At 52.7% G+C, this 24576-nt stretch overlaps 3 protein-coding genes across 5 annotated transcripts; 1 reads left to right on the top strand and 2 right to left on the bottom strand.

The window, feature by feature from the left end:
* The first annotated feature begins 7799 nt into the window (after nt 1-7799).
* LOC121166463 (cyclic AMP-responsive element-binding protein 3-like protein 4) lies at nt 7800-12371 on the top strand. Of its 3 annotated transcripts, none has more exons than XM_040995578.1 (9): nt 7800-7912; nt 8186-8433; nt 8587-8708; nt 11178-11270; nt 11368-11474; nt 11558-11626; nt 11727-11811; nt 11928-12024; nt 12178-12371. In XM_040995578.1, the coding sequence occupies exons 1-9, from the start codon at nt 7800-7802 to the stop codon at nt 12369-12371; spliced, it is 1128 nt and encodes a 375-aa protein (XP_040851512.1). The 3 variants fall into 3 exon arrangements, with proteins under 3 accessions (XP_040851512.1, XP_040851513.1, XP_040851511.1); XM_040995579.1 differs by having other exon boundaries at nt 7800-7921; nt 11190-11270; XM_040995577.1 differs by having other exon boundaries at nt 7800-7973; nt 8187-8433.
* A 396-nt stretch (nt 12372-12767) lies between these two features.
* LOC121166465 (protein JTB-like) lies at nt 12768-14851 on the bottom strand. The gene is made up of 5 exons (XM_040995580.1): nt 14494-14851; nt 14341-14378; nt 14102-14184; nt 13668-13747; nt 12768-13065 (listed from the first exon to the last, which is right to left on the bottom strand). The coding sequence occupies exons 1-5, from the start codon at nt 14574-14576 to the stop codon at nt 12909-12911; spliced, it is 441 nt and encodes a 146-aa protein (XP_040851514.1). The 5' UTR covers nt 14577-14851; the 3' UTR covers nt 12768-12908.
* An 8376-nt stretch (nt 14852-23227) lies between these two features.
* LOC121166462 (ras-related protein Rab-13-like) lies at nt 23228-24568 on the bottom strand (the record flags this gene model as incomplete). Its single annotated transcript, XM_040995576.1, has 4 exons — nt 23228-23699; nt 24185-24238; nt 24334-24399; nt 24479-24568. Coding segments are annotated over 4 exons (288 nt in total), but the record flags the coding sequence as incomplete, so codon positions are not given.
* Nucleotides 24569-24576: the final 8 nt, after the last annotated feature.

Raw genomic sequence — 24576 nt, 5'->3', positions numbered from 1 at the left:
TGCTTGTTGGCTTCGGAAGGCAGTTGAGAATGGCCCAAAGCCTTGGGACCCTGCACCCGTATGGGAGACCTGGAAGAGCTCCTGGCTCCTGACTTAGGATCAGTACAGCACTGGCCATTGTGGTTACTTGAGGAGTGAATCATGGGATGGAAGGTCTTCCTCTCTTCCTCTCTGCCTATCCGTATATCTGCCTTTCCAATAAAAATAAATAAATCTTGAAAAAAAAGTTTTTAAAGGGAGCTCTGACTAATACTGGTCATAAAGTCAAACCAAAATCTTTGTTCACCAAAGGACCTGGTGATTCTCAGACAAAACTCTTCTTTCTGGGGGGGGGGGGGTGAGGACTTCTAAAGACAGTGGGCAAGGGCAGAGACAGTATAATGGTTCAACAGGCTAATCCTCTGCTATAAGTGCCCACATCCATAAGAGATGTCAGTTTGTGTCTCAGCTGCTTCACTTCCCATCCAGCTCCCTGCTTGTGGCCTGGGAAAGCAGTCAAGGACAGCCCAAAGCCTTGGTACCCTGCACCTGTGTGGGAGACCTGGAAGAAGCTCCTGGCTCCTGGCTCTGGATCAGCTCAACTCTGGCAGCTGCAGCCATTTGATAAGTGAACTAGTGGATGAAAAATCTGTGTCTCCTTTTCTCTATAAATCTGCCTTTCACCCCAGCTGTAGGTAAATGCCTAGGCTGCCTTGTTTGTACCTAAGCAAGTGTTACACTGCTGGGAGAAAAGCAGCTAATAGTTGGCTTGTATTCTAGGCCTGGTTAATGCCAAATGTGTGTTAATCATACCAATGTGCAGCACAATTGCCTATTCTATAGTCTATGCTTTTTTTTGTGTGTGTGTGATACAGTCCCATAGGCTCTGGTTTCTTTTTTTTTTTTTTTTAAGATTTGTTTATTTTTATTGGAAAGGTGGATATACAGAGACAGAGAGGAAGATCTTCCATCTGTTGGTTCACTCCCCAAGTGAGCACAACAGCTTGAGCTGAGCCAATCTGAAGCCAGGAGCCAGGAGCTTGGAGCTCTTCCTCCAGGTCTCCCATGTGGGTGCAGGGGCCCAAGGTTTTGGGCCATCCTCAACCACTGTTCCAGGCCACAAACAGGGAGCTGGATGGGAGGGAGGGCCGCTGGGATTAGAACCAGCGACCATATGGGATCCTGGCACGTGCAAAGTGAGGACTTTAACCATTGTGCTATCGTGCCAGGCACTTTTTTTTTTTTAAGATATATGGGGAGGGCCCGGACAGATCTCTCTGTCTCTCCTCTCTTTATATCCACCTTTCCAATAAAAAAAATAATAGAAATAAATCTTTAAGATATATGGGGAGCAGATGCCAACACACCAGCAGACACGGGCCACACACCAGCATGCATGGCCTCAGCCAGCATGCCATACCACCAGAGGATCAGGCTTGTGGGCTGGGGGCTGTAAATGTCTCAAGGAAGTGGGCAAGGGATGTATAAGACGGAGGACCCTTGAGAGACTTCTTGCAGATAAGGAATGACTTCCACCAACCAGGCTGCTGCACTTGCAGGTAAATAAGGGGGCTGAGACCTGGCAGTTTGGAGGAGGGAAACAAGAGGACTTTTCTGGGTCACACCAGTGCACCTGCCCACATGGGAGTCCTGAGCTGGCTGGTTGGTATCAACCACCAATACACTTGAAAACTAGGACTGAGGGCCTTCCTGGCAGAGCTTGACCACAGTACCCACGAGTGAGTGTCAGACCAAGGGTGGGGCCACTTTAGGCTGGGCCATGACACTAACCAGCACATGAGAGAACCAGGTCTGGGAACAGATTCTGGGGGGATTACCCCTGTGGAATTACAATACCTACCAGTTTGCTTGAGAGCTGGGGGTGGTGACGGGATGAGCTAGGCATGACCACAGAACTCACCTAGCACATATGAGAACTGGGATTGGGATCAGGCCGGGCTGGTCCAGGCTAAAGCACCCACAAGCCCACCCAAGAATTGTGTGTGGAGTGGGCCTGGCCACAACATCCACCAGCATACATAACCAGCACACAAACTATACTGAGTAGGGACATAGCACCCCCTGACATGCGTGAGATTTGGTCTGGGAGTGAGCCAGGTGGGGAAACTACCTTGGTGGGCTGTAGTTCCCACTGGGGAATATGAGAGGAGTAGACCAGACCAGACAAGTTGGCTCCACTTGTTAGTCAGTTTGTGGGTTGGTGAGCAGGATCTTGGAGTGGGGCAGGCAGGGCTGGGGTGCAGCACCCACCCAAAGAGCGCTAGAACGAGTATGGGTTGGTCTGGCAAGGCCAGAGTACCTGCTAGTAAAGGTTGGAACTGGATGTGGACCAAGTCAGGCTGATCCAAACACCCATAGGTATGCATGAGATCTGCGACTGGGAGCTGGTCTAATAGGGGACCAACATGTGCTGGGACTAAAGGCAGGACGGGTAGAACCAGACTGCAGCACCCACTGGCAAATGCTGAGGTGAGATGGGCCATGCCAGACATGGCTGGAGCACCCAGCAGCACATGCAGGACCCCAGGAGGGGAGCAAACCTGGTGTGAAGGCTACCCTGCTGGGCCACTGCTCCCACTGGTGAGTGAGAGATGGGTATGGGTACAGAAGAACCAGTGGACGAAAGATCTTTCTCTTTTGTCTCTCCTGTTTGTAGATTCCATTTTCCATTTTTTTTTAAAAAAAGATTTATTTTATTTTTATTGCTAAGTCAGATATACAGAGAGCAGGAGAAACAGAAAGGAAGATCTTCTGTCCAATGATTCACTCCCCAAGTGGCCACAACAGCTGAAGCTGAGCCAATCCAAAGGTAGAAGCCAGGAGCTTCCTCCGGGTCTCCCACATGGGTGCAGGGTCCCAAGGCTTTGGGCCATCCTTGACTGCTTTCCCAGGCCACAAGCAGGGAGCTGGATGGGAAGCAGGGCTGCTAGGATTAGAACCAGCACCCATATGGGATTATGGCACGTGCAAGGCGAGTACTTTAACCACTACACTTGGGTCAGGCCCCTACTTTCCATTAAGAAAGAAGAAGAAAAAAGATCTGGGGTCACCCCAGGTGAGGTTTCTTGGGGCACTCCCCAACTGGAACACTGGACTCAAAACTCCAGCTATAGGGAGAATCATAGAATTTGAGATCCAGCCTTGGAATTCATGTGTCAGGATTGGCCTCCTTGGTTGCTGATGCCTATTCAGTGGATGGCATGGCATGCCTAGGTGCTTGAGGGGAGCAAGAGAGCCAGCTCATTTAGGCCTACAGAGGATGTTGAGTGCCATGTAAGAAAATGGAGAGCAGAGTAGGTTAGACAACTCTCCTGGCTGAGTCAGCAAGGTGGCAGCAAGAGTGGGTGAGTAGATGCATTAGGAGACTGCCAGCCAATGGATCTTGGAAGGATTTTCTCAGTCTTGGAACAGCAAAAGCAAGAATCATGGAACTCTCAAGACCACTCCAGCAATACTCTCAGAATATTCTTTCCCATAGTTCATCTAAGACAATAGCAAGTGGCCATCCCCTACGCTGGGTGGTTTGACAACTGGGAATGGATCCCTTCCCCTCCCCTCAGATGCAAGAGAAAAGAGAGGAAAGTTGGAAGCATTTGCTCCAATCCCTTCTCCCATATTTCAACCCTTTCCACCCTATTCAATGGTCCTCACAGATGTACAACCTTGTCAACAATGTAAACAACATCAGAATAAATTAAAAATTTAAACATCTGCCTTAGAATAAAAATAAATCTTCAAAAAGAGAAGAAAGAAAGAGAGGATCCAGGAAAAGAAATCTACAGGACTCAATTACTGAAATGTAAGTCAAACCGGATCATCATTGACCCTCAATCATTGCTGTTCTAGCCTTTTAATTAAAAAAAAAAAAAAAGGCCTGGACCCGGTGCCATGGCCTAGCAGCTAGACTCTTTGCTTTGAATGCACCAGTATCCCATATGGGAGCCGGTTCTAATCCCGACAGCTTCACTTCCCATCCAGCTCCCTGCTTTGTGGCCTGGGAAAGCAGTGGAGGACGGCCCAAAGCCTTGGGACCCTGCACCCGCGCGGGAGACCTAGAGGAAGTTCCTGGCTCATGGCTTTGGATCGGCACAGCACCGGATGTTGCGGTCACTTGGGGAGTGAATCATCAGACAGAAGATCTTCCTCTCTGTCTCGTCTCCTCTCTGTATATCTGACTTTGCAATAAAAATAAATAAATCTTAAGAAAAAAAAAATAGCCCAGCCAGGTAGCCTAGCAGCTAAAGTCCTTACCTTGCATGTGCCTGGATCCCATATGGGCGCTGGTTCTAATCCCTGTGACCCCACTTCCCATCCAGCTCTCTGCTTGTGGCCTGGGAAAGCAATGGAGGATGGTCCAAAGCCTTGGGAACTTGCACCCACGTGGGAGACCCTGAAGAGACTTCTGATTCCTGGCTTCCTATCAGTGTAGCTCCAGGCATTGTGGTCACTTGGGGAGTGCATCAGCGTATGGAAGATCTTTGTCTCTTCTCTCTGTATGTCTGCCTTTCCAATTACAAAAATAATAATAATTTTTTAATGGTGTATGTTAATGGCATACAAAGTGATGTTTTCAAAAATATATACACATGCTGGAGATTAGCTCAATCAAGCTGATTAACATGTATTGACCCGTGTATATATCATTGATTTGCAATGGGAACACTTAGAATCGATTAGCAATTTTCAAGAATATAGTACGCTGTTGTTACTTGCGGTCACCATGTTAAAGACAGGCCTCTTGATTGCCTTAGCTTGATGTGTGATTCTAGGCCGGCTGTTTTTCCTCCTCAGAGCTTGACAAATCTGGGAAAAGGGGAAGTTGAAGCAGCAGATTGTGACAGTTTCCTTCCAGGTCCCATAGGATCAGAGACGACTGGCTTTGTCACTGAATCATCGTCGCACTTAAGGCTGCAGGGAGTTCTTGTGTGTAACCACCAACAATCTGCTTCCCTTACACCTCTGCATTAGACTAGGACCCTAGCCACTAGGTTACCGCGCCAGGCCCATCTGCCCTAGTCTAGGAAGCCTATCTCCTCACTCCTTGAGCAGGACACAGAAAAATGAGCAGGAACAACACACTCCGATTAGTTGAGGAAGTCAGATGGCTGCATACAGGGTGAACTGTATGGACTTAGGTCATGGAACTTGCTTTAACAACTCAGAAAGTTAACGTTTGTGTTATGAGCTGCTATTAAACTCACACACATGATAATGTTGACATAGAATAGGTGTTTGGTATCAGATCTTGTCTTCATCTTTTTTTAAAAAGACATATTTTATTTTTATTTCAAAGTCATATATATACATGTAGAGAGAGGAAGAGAGACAGAGAGCAAGGTCTTCCGTCTGATGATTCACTCCCAAGTGTCCGCAATAGCCGGAGCTGAGCCAATCTGAAACCCGGAGCCAGGAACTTCCTCCCAGGCGGGTGCAGGATCCCAAGGCCCTGGGCCATCCTTGACTGCTTTCCCAGTCCACAGGTAGGGAGCTGGATGGGAAGCAGGGCTGCCGGGATTAGAACCAGCACGTATATGGGATCCCGGCACATTCAAGGCGAGGACATTAGCTGCTAGGCCATGGCACGGGGCTCTCTTGTCCTCATCTTTATCCTCGACCTGTTCAAATCTTCCTGGGGGACAGTGCTATGAAGTATCAAGTTAAGTTTAGACTTCCCTTAGGGCTGCTGGTTTGAGTTTAAGAGGCTCCACTTCTGATCCAGCTCCCTGGGAAAACACTGGAGGATGGCCTGTGTTCTTGGGACCCTGCACCCACATGGGAGACCCAGAAGAAAGTCCTGGCTTTGGGGCTGCACTGGCCAGTGGTGTCCATCTGGAGAATTAACTCGCAGATTGGAAGAATTCCTGTCTCACCTTCTCTCTGTCACTGTACTTTTCAATTCAAAATAACTAAGTCTTTTTAAAAATTTCTCCTGATTCCTGTAGCCCTTGACCCTTTGTGCCCTCATGAACTATGTAAATATGATCAAAATAATAATTAAAAAAATAAAAACAAAGGGGGCCCAGCATGATAGTATAGCGGTTAAAGTTTTCACCTTGAATGCACTGGGATCCCATATGGTCGCTGGTTCTAATTCTGGCAGTCCTTCTTCCCATCCAGCTCCCTGCTTGTGGCCTGGGAAAGCAGTCAAGGACGGCCCAAAGCTTTGGGACCCTGTACCCGCATGGGAGACCTGGAAGAGCTCCTGGCTTTGGATTGGCTCAGCTTCAGCCGTTGTGGCCGCTTGGGAAATTAATCATCAGACAGAAGATCTTCCTCTCTGTATCTCCTGCTCTCTGTGTCTCCTCCTGTCTGTATACCCGCCTTACCAATAAAAATGAACAAATCTTTTTTTAAAAAATTAGAATTTCTCCTGAGGGTAATCAATACCAGTAGAAATTCCAAATCGATAATCTGAAGTTTCCTATTTTGCTCATCCAGTTCTTTCATCTGAAGTTGGAGACAGGGAAGCGACATCATCACACGGCTCTCAGTGCAGCTCCACTGTTTTATTCCAAGCGAGTCCCTGGACCATAAGACATCAAGGCTTCCAAAGCCTCAATTTTGCAGTCAGTACCTCAGAGTCATGGACCTGTCTCCTTTTTCCTAAAAGCAGCAAAATGTTGCAGTCTCTGTGTGGTGCAGGGTTGTTGTGGATGAGCAGAAAACACAGCTTATGAAAACACTTTATAAATGGTGCACAGACGTTGCTGGTCGTTGTACACGACCCAAGTCCCTGGGCCCTTGCAGAGGCCGGGGAACGTGGCAACACGGCTGGCTGCTATCCACAGCAACGTGAGCAGGTTCCGACCCGGAAAAGCTTTCCGCCCGAAGAGCCAAGGCCTCATCACCAGCCTTGGGTCAACAGGTTACTTCCTCCCCGCCTTGCCGATAACCTGCGCTTCAGGGTTATGTGCTGGGCAAATCCCTCACAGGGCACTCCTTCCCACAGTACCCGAAGTTTCTGCCAACTTCCCTACAATGTTACTTTCCGGTTCCTAACCCCGCCCTTCGGTCCTGTGAAACACAATTCCCGCCCAACAAATACATACTGTGACCCTTCTCCAGTCGTCTGACCAGTTACGGCAGAGCAGCCTTGAGAGGGTAATGCCACTGGCCCGATGCCTTGCCCCTCAAAAACCTCTCCTGAGCGTCCAATCGGGACATTAGTGTGGGGAGCGGGGCCAAGCTAAGCCCAGGCCCGTCTCCTCCTAAAAGCTTTTGTGGACAGTCTTCTCGTAAAAGTAATCACTGGAGTTTAAACATCCAACCTTCCTGCACCCCGGCCTGGCCGTCTCTAGTCTCCCCTGGGAGAAACCAAATCCTCAGGGACAGGTCCCACTGCCTGCAAAAACTGAGGCAGAGAGAACGTGGCTCTCTGTAACCCTACAGAATTCAGAATGAGGTGACCCCAAATCCCCTCCCTCCGGGCCCTGAGGTGGCTTGGAGCCAGGTGCAATCCGCTGTCCGTGTTAAAGCTGGGGGCGGAGTTTGGCTGGGCAGGACCAGGATACGAGATCCTGGAAGAAAGAATAGGTGTAGTGTTTGGGGCAGTCAGCGGGCTGGGCTGGGCTGGCAGGGCTGGGCTCTCTTGGGAACAACAGGTTAATCCCCAAGGGGCTTGTTTGTCCCAGCCTGAACTGTCCCAGTGAGATCGCCGGATGACGGGTGAGGGGGCTACGCAGGTGGGCGAGGGGGGATACTGGCAGAGCTAATGGAGGAGCCTAACAATTAAGGGGGGAGGGCAGCCATCACCCACCCATGCACCTTTGGTGTTACTCTCGTGGCTTTCCCACAGAGGCATGGACCTCAGCGCCCCTGATCTGCTGGACACCTGGCTGGAGCCCCCAGAAGATGTCTTCTCTACAGGGTCCTTCCTGGAGCTGGGCCTCCACTGTCCTCCTTCCGAGGCGCCGGGGACCAGGCTGCAGGAACAGGGCCTGCCAGGCTGGGAGTCTACGGGGGGCCATGGCCATGTGAGTGAAGAGGGGTGAGGTGGGGGTGAAACAGGACTCCGTGGTAAGAACCCCCAAGAGGTGTCCTCTCTAAGTTGGGGGGAGACCCCTGAAACCAGAGACCAGAAAATAGACAAGGGTTGTTACAATCGCATCAGGCTGAGAAAGGAATGAAATTGAAGCTTGGAGGATCTGAGTGTGACATCAGATAGGACTTACTCTTTCCTCTTGTAGGGACTTCAAGAGAATGAGCCTGAAGACTGCTTGAAGATTTTTATTGATCCCAATGAGGTCTACTGCTCGGAGGCCTCTCCAGGCAGCGACAGCGGCATCTCCGAGGACCCTGGTTGTTCCGACAGTCCACCTGCCCCGCAGCCCCCCAGCTCTCCGGCCCTCTATGAAGTTGTCTATGAGGCAGGGATCCTGGATGGGATGCAGAGGACAGCTGAGCCCACCGTGGGGCTCATCTCCATTCAACTAGGTCAGTGTCGTACGGGGGAAAGGGACAGTGAGCCTCCAGGTCCAGCCCAGGGTGTGGAGTTAAGGGTGCTTGCACTGCCGCGTCCCTAGACCCTGCTGCCATCCGGGTGTGCCCCCCTCTCCTTTCTCCTGGTCCCATGTGTGTCTCTCTCAGATCAGTGGAGCCCACCGTTGCTGGTGCCTGAGGCCTGCATGGTTAGCAGGCTGCCCTTGGATGCTCACCCTCCCATCATGCCCCGAGCTGGTGCTGTGGCTCCAGGGCCTGCCGACACCCTGGTGAGTCCTGGGATTGGCCAGAGCCGGGGATCCCTCCTACTCACATCCCGGGATACTTTGATTTCGGATCCCTTGCATATGCTCACAGAAATGGAGACGAGAGATGCAAGGTGTGTGTGTGTGGGTGGGAGGGAATGTTGGAGAACCCGGCCCTTGCCTCAGCTGTTGCTGATGTTGGGGCTAAAGACCGATGGACAGAAAGGACAAGAGCCAGCCAGCCCTGGGGGCGGGGGACGGTGGTGTATCCCAGTTAGAAGGAGCAGGGCAGGGTGAGGGAATCCAGGGACAGGGCTCTAGGCAAAGTTGGGACCTCCTGGGCGCTGTGTGCTCAGCACAGCCATTGTCTCAGGCTGGGGCGGGCAGGCTACCTGGGAATCGCTGGACAGCGGGTGCAGGGGGAGGAGAAGCAGCCGCTGGACATGAAGCAGATGATCAGTGGGCTGTGCTACAGTGAGGCCTGCGCGGTGCAGCTGACAGGGGGCCTTCGGGAGGTTGCCTGGGCAGGCTCGTAGGGGCTGTACTTAGATCCCTGCTGCTCCTTTTGCCCTGAAAGCACTCCCTGTGCCCAAAGGGAAGGCAACAGGTGCTGACCGTCCCTGCACAGCTGTGGTGGGAGGGGAGACCACCCACGCACTCCTGTGAGCATCTTGAGCTGAGGCACCCCACAGAGTCTTACACTTTCATACTTCAGTGAAACACCAGGGAGTGCTTGTGGCCCTGTGTTTCTCATATTTATGCTTTTTCAGTTGTTGTTTTTGAAGATTGTTTGTTTTGAAAGTCAGTTATGGAGATAATGTGACAGATCTTCCATCCATTGGTTTACTCCCTAGATGACCCCAATGGCTGGGGCTGGGCCAAGCCAAAGCAGAAAGTCAGGTGCTCCATCCAGGTCTCCCACGTGAGTTCAGTGGCACAAGGTCCTGAGCTGTTTCCCACTCCTCTTCCCAGGCCAACAGCAGGGAGCTGGGCTGGAAGTGGAACAGGACCCAGTGTGATGGCTCAATAGCTAAATCCTCACCTTACAAACATTGAGATCTCACGTGGGCGCCAGTTTGTGTTCCGGTTACTGCATTTCCCTTCCAGCTCCCCGCTTGTGGCCTGGAAAGCAGTCGAGGATGGCCCTTTGGACCCTGCACCCACATGGGAGACCCAGAGGAAGCTCCTGGCTCCTGGCTTTGGATAGGCTCAGCTCTGGCCACTACAGTTATTTGGAGAGTGTCTCTCTTGCTCTGCAAATGTGATCTTTCAAATAAAAATAAATGAATCTTTGAAAAAAAAAAAAGGAAATGGAACAGTTGGGACACGAATCAGTGTCCACCTGAGAGGCCAGCATCACAGACAGTGGTTTAACCTGCTATGACACTACACTCTTATTCCATTTTTTAAAAAATTATTTTTTATTTGAAAGTCCATTATATAGAGAGGAAGAGAGACAGAGAGGAAGATCTTCAGTCCGATGATTCACTTTCCAAGTAGCTACAATAGCTGGAGCTGAGCCGATCTGAAGCCAGGAGCAAGGAGGTTCTTTCAGGTCTCCCACACGGGTGCAGGGTCCCAAGGCTTTGGGCCATCCTCGACTGCTTTTCTAGCCACAAGCAGGGAGCTGGATGGGAAGTAGGGCTGCAGGGATTAGAACTGGTGCCCATATTGGATCCCAGTGTGTGCAAGGTGAGGACTTTAACTGTTAGGCTACTGCACTGGGGCCCTCTTGTTCCATTTAAAATAAAACCCTCTGAACCACATTTTCAGGATTTTGATGAAATGGGTTGGAAGAGATCCCACTCCTCAGTAGCTCCACTAAGCAATCCCAGGAACAAGAAAGGAACATCAGAAAAAGACAGCCAGAAAACAGGAAAGCTACAGCCAAGAAAAAATTCTTCTGAAGTTAAAAAGTGAAGCAAAAATCTTTCTCAGCGTTAATACTTGTGGGAAAGACAAAGTTCTTCCCCCGGTGGTCTTGGGTTAAGCAGACACTCTGCTGGGGAGGATTTTCAACCCAGCTGTCCTGAGAGATGTCCTTGTTTGAGGGCACAAAGTGTCAGCTCCTCAGATCCCAGGGTGGAGGGGGCTACTGCCCCCCAGGGACTCCCTGAGGGTCACAGGCAGCCCAGTTGCACTGTGAGTGAAAGTTGATGGCTAAAGTGAATTGTTCTTCTGCAGCGCTTCCTCAGTTCCTGGATGTTTGCTAAGGCCTCTTCAGTTGCCCTAAGGCTTGGGGAGAGATGGCCCCGAACAAGCCCTTGCTAGCTGGTCCAGAATGCCATGGCGCTGTCACGCTGTCTGGGGGCGCCACCTCCTCTGGCCCTTCTCAGCCTCTGGCTCCTTCAGAGCTGATGTGAATTAAGTTTTCTGCTTTTGCCTTCACCTCTGGCTTGACGCAGTCCCCGATGCACACAGGAAAACACAACTCAGAAGGCGTGCAGGTGAGAGGCCTGGGTGCTGGGCTGACTCCCATTCTCATTCTCCCAGCTGTCACGTCAGCCGTTGTTCCTGACAGACGAGGAGAAGCGCCTGCTGGGGCAGGAAGGGGTTTCTCTGCCCTCGCACCTGCCACTCACCAAGGTAACATGCTTCCACTAAGCAATGCAGCCCCCAGGGAAGAGCTGGAACTTGCGAGGAGGTTCAGGGCCTGGACTGACACCCCCTGCATCCCTCTTAGGCAGAGGAAAGGGTCCTCAAGAAAGTCAGGAGGAAAATCCGGAACAAGCAGTCGGCTCAGGACAGCCGGCGGCGGAAGAAAGAGTACATCGATGGGTTGGAGAGCAGGTGCGTCTGGGCTGCCAGCTCGGGCTCCCGGGGGCCTTCCTCCTCTGACTGCCAGGCCTGCTCCTACCTCTGCCAATCCGCAGGGTGGCAGCCTGTTCTGCACAGAACCAGGAGCTACAGAAAAAAGTCCAGGAGCTGGAGAGACACAACATGTGAGTCGCAGCACCTTATGTCCACAGGCACCTCGACACACAGGGTGCCCTTCTGGGCTCTGCTCCCACAAGTGGCTAACTGGCCTTCCTCCTTCCCCAGCTCCCTCGTGGCTCAGCTCCGCCAGCTGCAGTCGCTCATTGCTCAGACCTCCACCAAGGCTGCCCAGACCAGCACCTGTGTTCTGGTACCTTCTGTCCTCTTCCCCTCTCCCACCACACCTCATGCCAATACCCCCTGCGGCCCCATAATCCCTGCGACCCTAGCTGCCTTCCTTGCAATCATCCTTTTATTTCCTTCCAGATCCTTCTTTTTTCCCTGGTTCTCATCATCTTGCCCAGCTTCAGCCCCTTCCAAGGCTTACCGCAAGTTGGGCCCGAGGACTACCAGGCTCATGGAGGTGAGTGGCAAAGGCAGGGAGAGCCCCCCAGTGGCGGTGGTCGGCAGCTCTGCTCCGGAAGATCGTCAGGCAACAGGAGGACGGTTCTGTCTTTCCAGGGCCCCCTTACCCACCCAGAGGGGCTACTCTTTTTTCCTTTTGTCTCCTTTGCAGTGATTTCCAGAAATATCCTGACCCACAAGGACACTGCAGACAATCTGGAGACCCCAGTGGCCGAGGCCAGACTCCAGGAGCCACCTGGAGCCAAGCGTGTCAATGGCTCAGCAAGGACACTGCTTGAGAAGACACGAGGGAGGCCAGGAGCCAGTGGGCGCCTCACTGCTGTGCTGCACGCAGATGAGATGTGAGCGAGGGCGGGACCCTCCTGGCCCAACTGCCTGCCGTACACCACAGGGCGCCCAGAGCTCCCCACCACAGGCTGCTTCCATTGCCTGGTGGCTTTGCCCTGGGGTTCTGGGGTGGGAAGGTCCCCTTAGAACACACAGGAGAGGTCTGCTTCCAGAGAGGGCACTGCGAATGCTTTCCCAATACATCCATGTTTTTATTTCTTCTTTGGGGATAGGGTGGAGGGGCATCAGAAGTGCTGACTCAGAAATAAACTTTTAAGCAGAAAACTGTATCCCAGAAGTTTTCAGTCAATTTCAAAAGAGAAGATGGGTTACTGGTAGACAAGGAACTAAGGTTGTCACCCCTTCCCCTTCCACCCTCAGGACTGCCCCAAATCCAGTGACAGTGAGGAACAAAACTATTTTACACTCTTTTTATTCTGCCCATTAAAGATCTAGAAAAGGAAAATGGGGCAGGGCATCACCACAGGGCCCCCCAGACCCGATGAGTCCGCTGTGCCTAGACTGAGCCGGGGTGTGTGGGCGGCTGCAGCGTCCTCAGATGGACTCGATCTGCTTCCGCACCTTCTCCAGAGCCTTTCTGTCCAGCTGTCGCTGACGGAGGACAACGAGGCAGGCAAAGACCAAGGCCACACCCAAGACGGCCCCTTCGAACTTCCAGAACAAGCGCTGTTCCATCACAGCGGAGCGGCAGCTGTGGGCGGCAGGGAGGGGTTATCCCCAGGAGAGGCCACAAAGCTTGTCCCCCAACCAGCCTTGGCACTGGACATTGGGGGGCGGGGCAATCAGCCCACTAATTTGGTCAGTGTCATGTGGGATAAGCAGCCCTAGCAGCCAGGGATTCTACTGAAGATAACCCATGGCCACTCATAGGGCTAATCAGAAGAGCAGGGACTTTAGTACTAAATCCCCTCCTTGTGGGGCCAGCGCGATGGCTCAACAGGCTAATCATCCTCTTTGAAGGGCCAACATCCCAAACAGGCAAGGGATCGTGTCCCCGCTGCACCGCTTCCCATCCAGCTCCCTGCTGGTGGCCTGGGAAAGCAGTCGAGGATGCCCCAAAGCCTTGGGACCCTGCACCTACATGGGAGACCCAGAAGAGGATCCTGGCTTTGGATCAGCTCAGCACCAGCCAGTGAGGCTAGGAGTGAAATAACAGGATGAAAGATGATCGTGTCTCTTCTTAGTAAATCTGTGTTTCCCATAAAAATAAATACATCTTTAAAAAAATTTAAAACAGGGAGGAACTGCAGTCACAGGCTCAGAGCAGGTGGTCTCGGGCCACACGGCACTCACCTTTTGAACTCATTCCTTGCAGATGAACTGCACGTGATCTTCTCCACGTACCCCGTGGAACCACACTCAGGGATGGTTTTCTGTGGGGACAGAAGGACCAAGCAGGCATGTGAGGGAGGGTGCTGCAGGAGGAGCAGGTTGCCACCCCAGAGGGCCAGGAGCCCCCGTGCTGGGGCCCAGCCGTGACAGGAGCTCTGATGGGGGGGGTTCTGGCAGCAGCGGCAGCTGCAGAAACAGAAAAGAGACAAACCAGTAGATTAAGGCAGCGTGCATCACTACAGATCAGAAAGCGGTCAGCAGCTGCGGCCCGCTGGCTCGGAGAAGGGGTGCGATTTTTTAGCGGAAAACAAGTGGCGATAGGGACACACAGTGAGGCCGCGAGAAGCAAGACTGCCGGAGCAAGGCTGGGCAACACCGAGAAAAGCCACACTCACTGTCTGGAAGGTAGAACACGCGCTGCACTCTTCGGCCACCACAAACTCTTCCACCAGCCAGCACGGCAAATTGGAGGCGCTCACTAACAAAAGAACAAACGCCGGTGGCCCCAGACTCCATTCGTGTCTCCCCCAGGCTCCGCCCCTGGGGCGCGCCCCTTCCCACCTGTGCTCTCGGTCTGCGGGAAAATGCGCCCGCCCGCCCGCCCGACGAGGGCTGAGGGTTCCTGAGCACCCACCTGACAGCCTGTCCTCGGACACAGAAGCCTCGGCTTGGCTGCCGCGGGCGCGGGAGGGGAGAGAAGGGGCCAAAGTCAGAAGGAGGCTGCCTGCCAGCAGCGCACGCCCCGCCCGCGCCGTGCGAGGACGAGCGGCCGCCCGGGCCTCCTTACCAGAGCTTGAAAGTGATGGCGCAGAGCAGCCAGCACAGGCGGCGGGCCTGGGGGAGGCCACGCGTCCCCGCGCCCGCAGGCATGGAGCGCTCAGGGTCGTCCCCGTGGGAACACCAGCAGCCCGCCCCCCCGGCCTCGCGCCTCGCTCCGAGCGCACGCCGCAGCCTTCGCTCCCGGAGCTTCCAAGGCCGGGCGGCCACGAGCAGGGCTGCCAGCGAGGGCACGGGCGCTACCCGCACGTCCCCGTGACCGGCGGAAAGCCCTGGGGTAGTGGCTGACCAGGCCCGCGGGGCCCCCCGAAGGAGCGCCGGCGGGGAGGCGCGGCGGCCTAGGGCTGGCTCACCTCCGCCTCCGCCCCCGGGGCTGCCATCTTGCCCCGCAGAGAATCCTGGGGCGCGCGACCCGCTTCTCCGGGGATGCGGCCCCGCGGCGCCCGCTGGGACTTGTAGTTTGCAGTGCGCGGCGCGGCCCCGCCGGCCTTGGCGCGGCCCATTGGCTAGACGCCGCGCTGCACTGTGGGATCGGTAGTCTTTGCGTGCGCGCGGAGGAAATGGCGGTAGTTTTGGTATTCGACCTACTCGTACCTGGGCTCTTCTACCTCGGCTGTCGCTGTCGCCTGTTGCCCTGGGTGCGCAGGGAGACTGAAGGAACCAGAAACAAACGTTGGCCTTCCGGGACTCGGGTCCGTCGTGAAGACCCCAGGATTCGCCTTTGAGTTTCAGTCTCTTCAGACGCTCCGGTAGCGGTGTCGGGATGGAGCCGAAAAGTGCATTTTGTGTTCCCGACCGAAGCGAGACTACCTGAACGTGAAACGTCCTCCTTTGCCTAGGGTCGCCCTCAGCTCTGTGCTGCCGACGGCGTCCCCTGCCCTCATGTCAGTGGCCCGGCACTCCGCCCCGAACCGGTCCTGTGGATGCGTCCCCACAGCTTGCTCTCCCTGCTCCCTGACGATGGAATATGGCCAACGTGACAAGAGCGTGTGGAGTGGAGGGCCAAGTGTTTGTCAGCTACCCATTGTGCGCCTTCTGGCATTTATCATACGTATGGGAATATGTATCTGAAAGGTGGATTTACAGAGAGGAGAGTCAAAAGATTCCCCATCCACTGGTTCATTCCCAACAAGGGCCGGAGGGGAGCTGATCCAAAGCCAGGAGCCAGGAGCTTCCTCTGGGTCTCCCACGCGGGTGCAGGGTCCCAAGGCTTTGGGCCGTCCTCTACTGTTTTCCCAGGTCACAAGCAGGGAGCTGGAAGGGAAAGGAAGTGCTGGGATTAGAACTGGTGCCATATGGGATCCCAGCACTAGCACGTGGAGGATTAGCCAGCTGACCCACCATGCTCAGCCACCTACTCCTTGCCCCTTTCCGGAGAGAGAGAGAGAGAGACAGGTATCTCTCCCTGTAGTTGCTACAGCAGGCTGGGGATAGTTAGGTCCCGGGCAGGTGGGTTTATGATGCTGGGTTTCTGATACCCAGGTATTTCCAATGTAGGATCCAAGCATTTTAACTACCAGGCAAGCTCTCACTGCTATCGTATTTTTTTAATTCAGCATTTAGCAAACTAAGTGATTTGTCCAAAGTATCCAAGCCAGTTGTGAATGCCCAGTTGCAGCTCCTAGGTCAGATTATTAAGGGGTTGGTGTGGTGGCATTACAGGCTAATCCTCCCCCTGTAACGCTGGCATACCATATGGGTGCCAGTCCATGTCCCAGCTGCTCCACTTCCCCCCAATCCAGCTCGCTGCTTGTACCTGAGGAAGCAGTAGACCATGGCACAAGTCCTTGGGGCCCTATACCCATGGGGGAGTCCTGGAAGAAGCTCCTGGCTCTTGGCTTTGGACCAGCTCAGCTCTCACCACTGCTGCCATTTGATGAGTGAACCAGTGAATGAAAGACCTTCTCTATCTCTTTCTTTTAAAATCTGCTTTTCCAGGCTCGGCACGGTAGCATAGTGACTAAAGTCCTCACCTTGAACACCTCGGGATCCCATATGGGTGTCAGTTCTAATCCTTGCACCACCACTTCCCATCCAGCTCCCTGCTTGTGACCTGGGAAAGCATTTGAGGAGAGCCCAAAGCCTTGAGACCCTGCACCCGCATGGGAGACCTGGAAGAGGCTTCTGACTCCTGGCTTTGGATTGGCTCAGCTCTGGTATTGTAGCCACTTGGAGAGTGAATCAGCAGATGGGAGATCTTCCTCTGTGTCTCTCCTCTCTGAATGTCTGACCTCCCAATAAAAAAAATCTTTTTAAAATTTAAAAGAAAAAAGGATTATTGTCAGCTTTCTATCCCTGTTGTGTTAAACCTTGATGTAAATGCAGAACTGCAGTGACTCCAGCCGCAATCTGAGGTCAGGCTGCAGTGCCTTCTATTCTGTCTTGAGTTTCCCTCCCAGTCACGTACATGTTACCTGCAGCCAGGCACACATAGGGAGCATGTGAGTTTCGTTTTTCTTAGATGGGCAAGCGGATACTTAAGGTACAAGTCCAGGCAGGAGCTGTGCCAGAGCAGATGAAGCTGGTGCTTAGGACAGCTGGGTCCTGTTCCGAATACCTGGGGTCCAACCACAGCTCTGTGTCCCCCAGCTGCCTGCTACTTCACATCCGGGGAAACAGCAGGTGACAGCTCAAGGGCTTGGGCCCCACCACCTAGCCAGGAGACCCAGATGGGAGTTCCGGTTCTGCTGTTACAGCATTTGGGAAGCGAACACAAAGGATAAAGAGAAGGAAAGAAACACATTAAAAAAAGATTTACTTATTGGAAATTCAGAGTTAAAGAGAGAAATCCTTTATGCACTGGTTCACTTTTTTATTTTTAAAGATTTTTTAAAAAAAATTTATTTATTTTTATTGGAAAGGCAGATATACAGAGAGAAGGAGAGACAGAGAGAAAGATCTTCCATCCCATGGTTCACTCCCCAAGTGAGCACAATGGTGGGTGCTGAGCCAATCCAAAGCTAGAAGCCAAGAGCTTCTTCCAGGCCTCCCATGCTAGTGCAGGGTCCCAAGGCTTTGGGCCGTCCTTGACTGCTTTCCCAGGCCACCAGCAGGGAGCTGGATGGGAAGTGCAGCAGCTGGGACATGAGGTTCCCATGTGGAATGCCAGTCTCAAATTTTTTGTGGCCTGTGAGGGCAGTCGAGGATGCCCAAGGCTTTGTGACCCTGTACCCACGTGGGAGACCTGGAGGAGGCTCCTGGTTTTGGACCAGATTAGTTCTGGCCATTGTGGCCACTTGTGGAGTGAACCTGTGGATGGCAGATCTTTCTGTCTCTTCTTCTCTACAAATCTGCCTTTCCAATCAAAATTAATAAACCTTAAAAAAAGAAAAATTTGGGCCCGGCACTGTAGCCTAGCGGCTGAAGTCTTCGTCTTGAATTGACCAGGTCCCAAATGGTCGCCGGTTCTAATCCCGGCAGCTCCACTTCCCATCCAGCTCCCTGCTTGTGGCCTGGGAGAGCAGTCGAGGACAGCCCAAAGCCTAAAGATCTTGCACTCGTGTGGGAGACCCAGAGGAAGTTCCTGGCTCCTGGTTTTGGATTGGCTCAGCAGTGGCCGATGCGGTCACTTGGTGAGTGAATCAGCAGATGGAAGATCTTTCTCTCTGTTTCTCCTCCTCTCTCTATTTATATCTGACTTTGCAATAAAAATGAATCTTTAGAAAAAGTTTTTTTTTTTAAACATCTTTCCTGGTCTGAATACAATGTAATTGCCCTCTAGGGGTCACACAGTACAAGCCTGCTCACCTTTTGCAAAGAAAACCATGAAACCACGTAGACTGTTGGCTGCAGAACTCAAACCTAAGCCAGCCTCACCGAAGTTGAACTATTTAATACATTTATCACATTGTCTCATTACATTTGTTGTCTTTTCTCCTAATTCTGTCAGAAGCTTTTCTGAGTGTTGTCTTTTCCCTACAGGAGGAGCAGCACAAGAAAGCCTGGGCTGCTGACTCCAGTTTTGGCCAGCTGCACTTTGACATTGAACTTTTGGGGGTTTCCCAATTGCTGTGAACATTGTATCTGGAAATATAATCCCTGGAATTACATATTGCCCATTTTATCTAGGCCAAATGTAATACTTTCATAGTGGTAAGAAGCTAAATGTGTGGGTGTGGGTATCTGGAGCAGAAGGAGATGCCACTCCACTTGGATTCCCACCATCCCATATTGGAGTGCTGGGAAGCCAAGGCCTGGGTCCCCTCCCATTTCTAGGCTTCTGTGATGCTCAACCTGGGAGGCAAGCATGTGAGCCCCTGCAGCCTTGTGGAAAACCAAGATTGAATTATTAGTGGGTCTCTCAAGCCGGGGTGAGCCATGGCTATGGGCACGTGGGGAGTGAAGTACAGATGGAAAGCCTGTCTCTTTATGTTTCAATGAAATGAAAGTGCTTTAAAAAAAATTCATGAGGGGCCAGAGCCATGGCTTAACCTAATAATCCTCCATCTACAGAGAGAAATCTTCCATCCTCTGATTTTGGACCAAAGTCAGGAACCAAGAGTTTCATTGGAGACCACATTGGGTTTGCAATGTAGGCACAGGACCCCAAGCACTTTGGTCATCTTCCACTGCCTTCTCGGGCGAGCTGCATGGGAAGTGGAGCAGGCAGGACTTAAACCAGCACCCGTATAGGATGCTGGTGCTACAGAGGCTTTACTTGCTGTGCACAGCACTAGCCCCAATTTTGCTGTTTTAAAAATGTATAGGTGAAGGCACAGTGCAATTTAACATTGAAACGTGGGACTGGAAGTTGGGGCACAGCAGCTGAAGATACCCCTCGAGACACCAGCATTGCATAACGAAGGAGTCCTCTCTTATTGCCATGCTAGTGCTCCGGGCAGGCAGCAGATGAAGGCCCGACTGATGGGGCCTCTGCCACTGTGCGGGGAGACCAGGATCAAGTTCCCAGCTCCTGGCTTTGGCCTGGCCCAGTGCCAGCTATCGTGGCTATTTGGAGAGTGAGCAAGCAAATGGAAGATTTCCAACTGTCTCACCCTCTCATTTTCCTTTTTTATTTTTTAAAAAGATTTATTTATTTTTATTGGAAAGTCAGATATACAGAGAAGAGGAGAGACAGAGAGGAAGATCTTCAGTCCAATGATTCATTTCCCAAGCAGCTGCAACAGCTGGAGCTGAGCCAATCCAAAGCCAGCAGCCAGGAGCTTCTTCTGGGTCTCCACGTGGGTGCAGGGTCCCAAGGCTTTGGGCCGTCCTCTACTGCTTTCCCAGACCACAAGCAGGGAGCTGGATGGGAAGTGGAGCCGCCAAGATTAGAACCGGCGCCCATATGGGATTCTGGCGCATGCAAGGCGAGGACTTCAACCATTATGGTATCATGGCAGGCCCTCATTTCTCATTTTAAATATGTAGTAAAAGGAAAAAAGAAAACTTTGTAGGGAGGCCTGCATCCCTTAGCTGAGTGCCTGAGTCTGAATCCCAGCTCCACTCCTAATTACAAGTTCCTGCTAATACACACCCTTGCACAAAGCAGTTGTTGACTTAAGTAGTTGGCTGCCTGTTGTCTGGCCATATGTGAGACCCAGGCTGAGTTCCTGAATCCTGGCTTCTGCCTATTGCAGCCCCGGCTGTTGTCCACATTTGAAAATTAAATCAGTAGATGAGGGGCTCACGCTATGGCATAATAGATTAAACTTCTGCCTATGCTGTTAGAATTCCATAAAGGAGCTGGTTCTAGTCCTAGCTATTCTGCTTTTTTTAAGACTCATCTTTTTTTTTTTCTTTAATTGAAAAGGCATATAGAGAGAAGAGAAACAGAGAGGAAGATCTTCAGTCCAATGATTCACTTCCCAAGTAGCTACAATAGCTGAAGCTGAGCTGATCCGAAGCCAGGAGCCAGGAACTTCTTCTGGGTCTCCTACGCAGGTGCAGGGTCCCAAGGCTTTGGGCCATCCTTGACTGCTTTTCCAGGCCACCAGCAGGGAGCTGGATGGGAAGTGGGGCTGTTGGGATTAGAACCAACGCCCATATGAGATCCCAGCGCCTTCAAGGTGTGGACTTTAGCCATTAGGCTACCATGCTGGGTGCTCTATTTTCAATGCAGCTCCCTGCTTATACCCTGGAAAAACAGCAGAGGATGATTCAAGTCCTAGGGCCGCTGCATACACATGGGAAACCCAGAAGAAGCTCCTGGCTTCAGATCGACCCAGCTCTAGCTGTTGTGGTCATGTAGGGGATGAATTAGTAAATGGAAGAGCTTTCTCTTTGTCTTTCCTTCTCTCCATAACTACCTTTTGAATAAAAACAAAGTTTTAGAAAAATAAATCAGTGGGTGGGAGATCTTGTTATCAAATCAGTAAGTAAACATTAACCAAAAGAGCAAACACGGTGTAAGGGTGAAACTGGGCAATATGCACTCAGGAAAACGGCGTGTTGAGGGTACATTTTTTGGTGCTTTTTTTTTTTAAGCTTTATTTAGTTATTTGAAAATCAAAAAGAAATAGAGAGGGAGAAAAGGAGGGGAAGAAAAGGGAAGTGAGAGATGGAGACAGGAAAAAAGAAAAACCTATCTACCGGTTCACATCCCAGTGGCCCCAAAAGTCAGGGCTAAACCAAACCAGAGCCAGGAGCCAGGGACTTCTCTCAGGGTCCACGTGGATGCAGGAGCCCAAGCACTCGGGTCATCCTCCACTGCTTTTCGCAGACACTCTAGCAGGGAGCTGGATCTGTAGTGAAGCAGCCAGGACTTGAACAGGTATGGGATGAACAGCATACGGGATGCTCATGTTGACAGCTTCACTGGCTCTGCCACAACACTAGCCCTGGTGGTGATTCCTGGACAGGTCAACATTTATGCCCCTTTTACTCAGGAGTTAAGAGTTGTTTGGGGGACCAGTATTGTTGCACAGCAGGGCAAGACAGATGCTGACATCCCACATCAGAGGGCCCAGTGCCATCCCAGCTATCGCACTTCTCATCCAGCCCTTGCTTGTGGCATGGGCAGGCAGCCGAGGAAGCTCCAGGGTCTCGAGCCCTTGCATCAGCTCCGAGCTGGCTCTTGCCATTTCAGGAGTCAATGGTTGCAAGGTCTCTCTCTCTATTGTTCTTTCTCGCTGTAAATTTGCCTTTCAAATAACAATAAATATATTTTTTTAAAGATTAATTTTTATTATTTTTTTATTGGAAAGACGGATATACAGAGAGGAGAGACAGAGAGGAAGATCCTCCGTCCGATGATTCACTCCCCAAGTAAGTGCAACGGGCCGATGCTATGCCGATCCGAAGCCAGGAGCCTCTTCCGGGTCTCCCACGCGGGTGCAGGGTCCCAAAGCTTTGGGCCATCCTCGACTGCTTTCCCGGGCCACAGGCAGGGAGCTGGAAGGGAAGCGGGGCTGCCGGGATTAGAACCGGCGCCCATATGGGATCCCGGGCGTGCAAGGCGAGGACCTTAACCATTTGCGCCACCGTGCCGGGCCCAACAATATTTTTAAATAATTTATTTATTTATTTGAAAGGTACATTACAGAGCGGGAGAGGTAGAGGCTGAGGCAGAAAGAAAAGTGATCTATCCAGTGTTTCCTCAAATGGCTGCAATGGCTGGGGCTGGCCCAGGCCAAAGCGGGGAGCCAGGAGTTTCACCACAGTTTCCCACACGGGGGCAAGCACACAAGCATTTAGGACATATTGTTTGGCTCATTAGCAGGGAACTGAATTAGAAGTGAAGCAGGAGGGCCCTGTGCAGAAGCCTAGTGGCTCAAGTGCTCATCTTGAACACACCAGGATCCCATATGGTCGCCAGTTCTAATCCTGGCAGCCCAGCTTCCCATCCAGCTCCCTGCTTGTGGCCTGGGAAAACAGTCCAGGATGGGCCAAAGCCTTGAGATCCTGCACCCACGTGGGAGACCCAGAAGAAGCTCCTGGCTGCTGGCTTTGGATTGGCTCAGCTCCAGCCGTTGTAGTCATTTGGGGGATGAATCATTGGATGGAAGATCTTCCTCTCTGTCTTTCCTCCTCTCTGCATGTCTGCCTTTCCAAAATAAATAAATAAATCTTAAAAGGGGCAGGAAAAAAAATGAAGTAGCTGAGACTTGAACTTGTTCCCATGTGGGCTGCTGACTCTGCAGGTGGCTGCTTAACCCACGCACCATGGTGCCAGCACCGTTACTCCACCTCTGATCCACCTTTCTGTACATGTGCTCCCTGGAGGCGGCACGTGACGGCTGAAGAACCTGGGTGCCTGGCCACCCGTGCAGAAGACCTACCCTGAGTCTCGGGCTTCTGGTTTTGGTCCCGTCCAATTCTGGTTATTATGGGCATTGGGGGGAAGTGAAGTAGGAGACAGAAGAATCTCTCAATCTTTCAAATAAAATGAAAGTACATAAATAATTCCTAAAAAGTAAGAGCCAAGAGAAGAAAAACAACCAGTAATGCCTACCAAACCACAGAAAAGCACTTCTGGCAGAGCAGAAGGCCCCTGCACACAGCACCAGGCCTACCCTGGGTCCTGCTCCCTGCCAGGGCGGGACACCTGGGGGTCCATTCAGTCCCCATTTCCTGTGCTCCCTGCCGCCCTCTGGACCCCGCAGTGGAATGAGGAAGTGCAGGCCCCTGGGACTCTACTTCCTGCCCTTGGCAGTTGTCCTCGCCAATGAAGTAGCCAGGGCAGGGGTGGGGCAGGACTGGGCAGGGTGCCACGGGAACACAGATTCGGGCGGACCAGCCACTGTGGGGAGGCAGGAAGTGGGCTCGAGTGGAGACAGCAAGAAGACATGTGCACGCCAGGGTCTTTTATGCCAACTGGGGGTCTTTAATGCCGACGGGGGCTGTGCAGAGGGACCGTGCTGTCAGGTGGGCACCCAGCCGGCCTCTCCCAGCCCCCGCGCCCTCACCCGCCCCCAGCCTCAGTGGACACCTTTACATGGGCGTGTGCCCTGTAGCCCCGGAAGGGCTGAGGCCGGGCCACCTCTGCCTCCCTCCTTCCAACTCCTCACCTTCCTTCACTTCCTCAGACCTTCCTGCTCCCTGCTCCCGCCTCCCGTTCCCTTTGAAGCTTTTCTCCCTTCGCTCTCTCCTTCTTCCTTTCCTCCTCTCCACCAAGCCCTCGTAGGCCCTCAGCCCCCGCGCCCACCGACGTGCAGTGGCCCACCCGGCGTGCGGCGGCGGGGGCGGCCCGCCAGGTGGTCAGCCCAGGGAGCACTTGCTGGTGCCCTTCTTGTCGCTGGGTTTCAGCTCTGTGCCCGGGGACTTGCTGCTGTTTCCCTGCAGGGAGAGGGCGTGGTGGGCACGGGGTGAGTGGCTGGGTGGGCTTGGGGACCACCAGCCCAAGTGGACTCAGTCTCACCAGAAGCCCCAGCTCCACCGCACAGTTTTCACCTCCTATGGGCGCAACCCCTCACTCCTCCCATACATACATGCACCTGCCCCCACCACACACACACACACACACACACACAAGCACACATGCCCCTCACCATGCACACGTGCAGGCACGCACTCACTCAGACACACACACACCCCTTTCTGCCACCACACACAGCACTCACATACACACAAAAAGCGCACATTCCTCCCACCAGACACACACACACAGGTACACACTCAAACACACTCACATGTCCTCTGCCCCACCACGTAAAGCATCCACATACATGGACACACATACACACGTCCCCGCATGTACACACACGTGAACACACCGCGTGCACACACATGCAGCCGCACGCGGCCCAGCAGGACCAACTCACCGATTTGCGGCCTCCAGACTTGAGCAAGATGTCCCGGGCCAGGGAACTGAAGGCCTAAGCAGTGGGATTGGACGGTGAGAACCACCCGCGGGGCCAACACATCCAGCATCCAATACCCCGTCTCCACCTTTCTGCGCAGGCTGGCTCACCTCATCCACGTTCACACTGGATTTGGCGCTTGTCTCGAAAAACCGGATGCCGTGCTCTTGGGCCAGCTGCAGTGGGACAGGCGGAGAGTGGGGAAAGGGCTCGGGCAGGGCAGCCTCCCGCAGGCCCTGCCCGCTGGGCGCTTACCTTGGTGGCCTGCTCCTTGGGCACCTTCCTCTTGGCCTCCATGTCACACTTGTTCCCCAGCAGGAGGCGCTCCACCCCCGCAGAGGCATTCTGGGGGC

Source organism: Ochotona curzoniae, unplaced genomic scaffold, assembly GCF_017591425.1.
Source record: "Ochotona curzoniae isolate NIBS_2020 unplaced genomic scaffold, NIBS_Ocur_1.0 patch140, whole genome shotgun sequence".
NCBI lineage: Eukaryota > Metazoa > Chordata > Mammalia > Lagomorpha > Ochotonidae > Ochotona > Ochotona curzoniae.
This window is presented reverse-complemented; position numbering and strand designations above follow the sequence as displayed.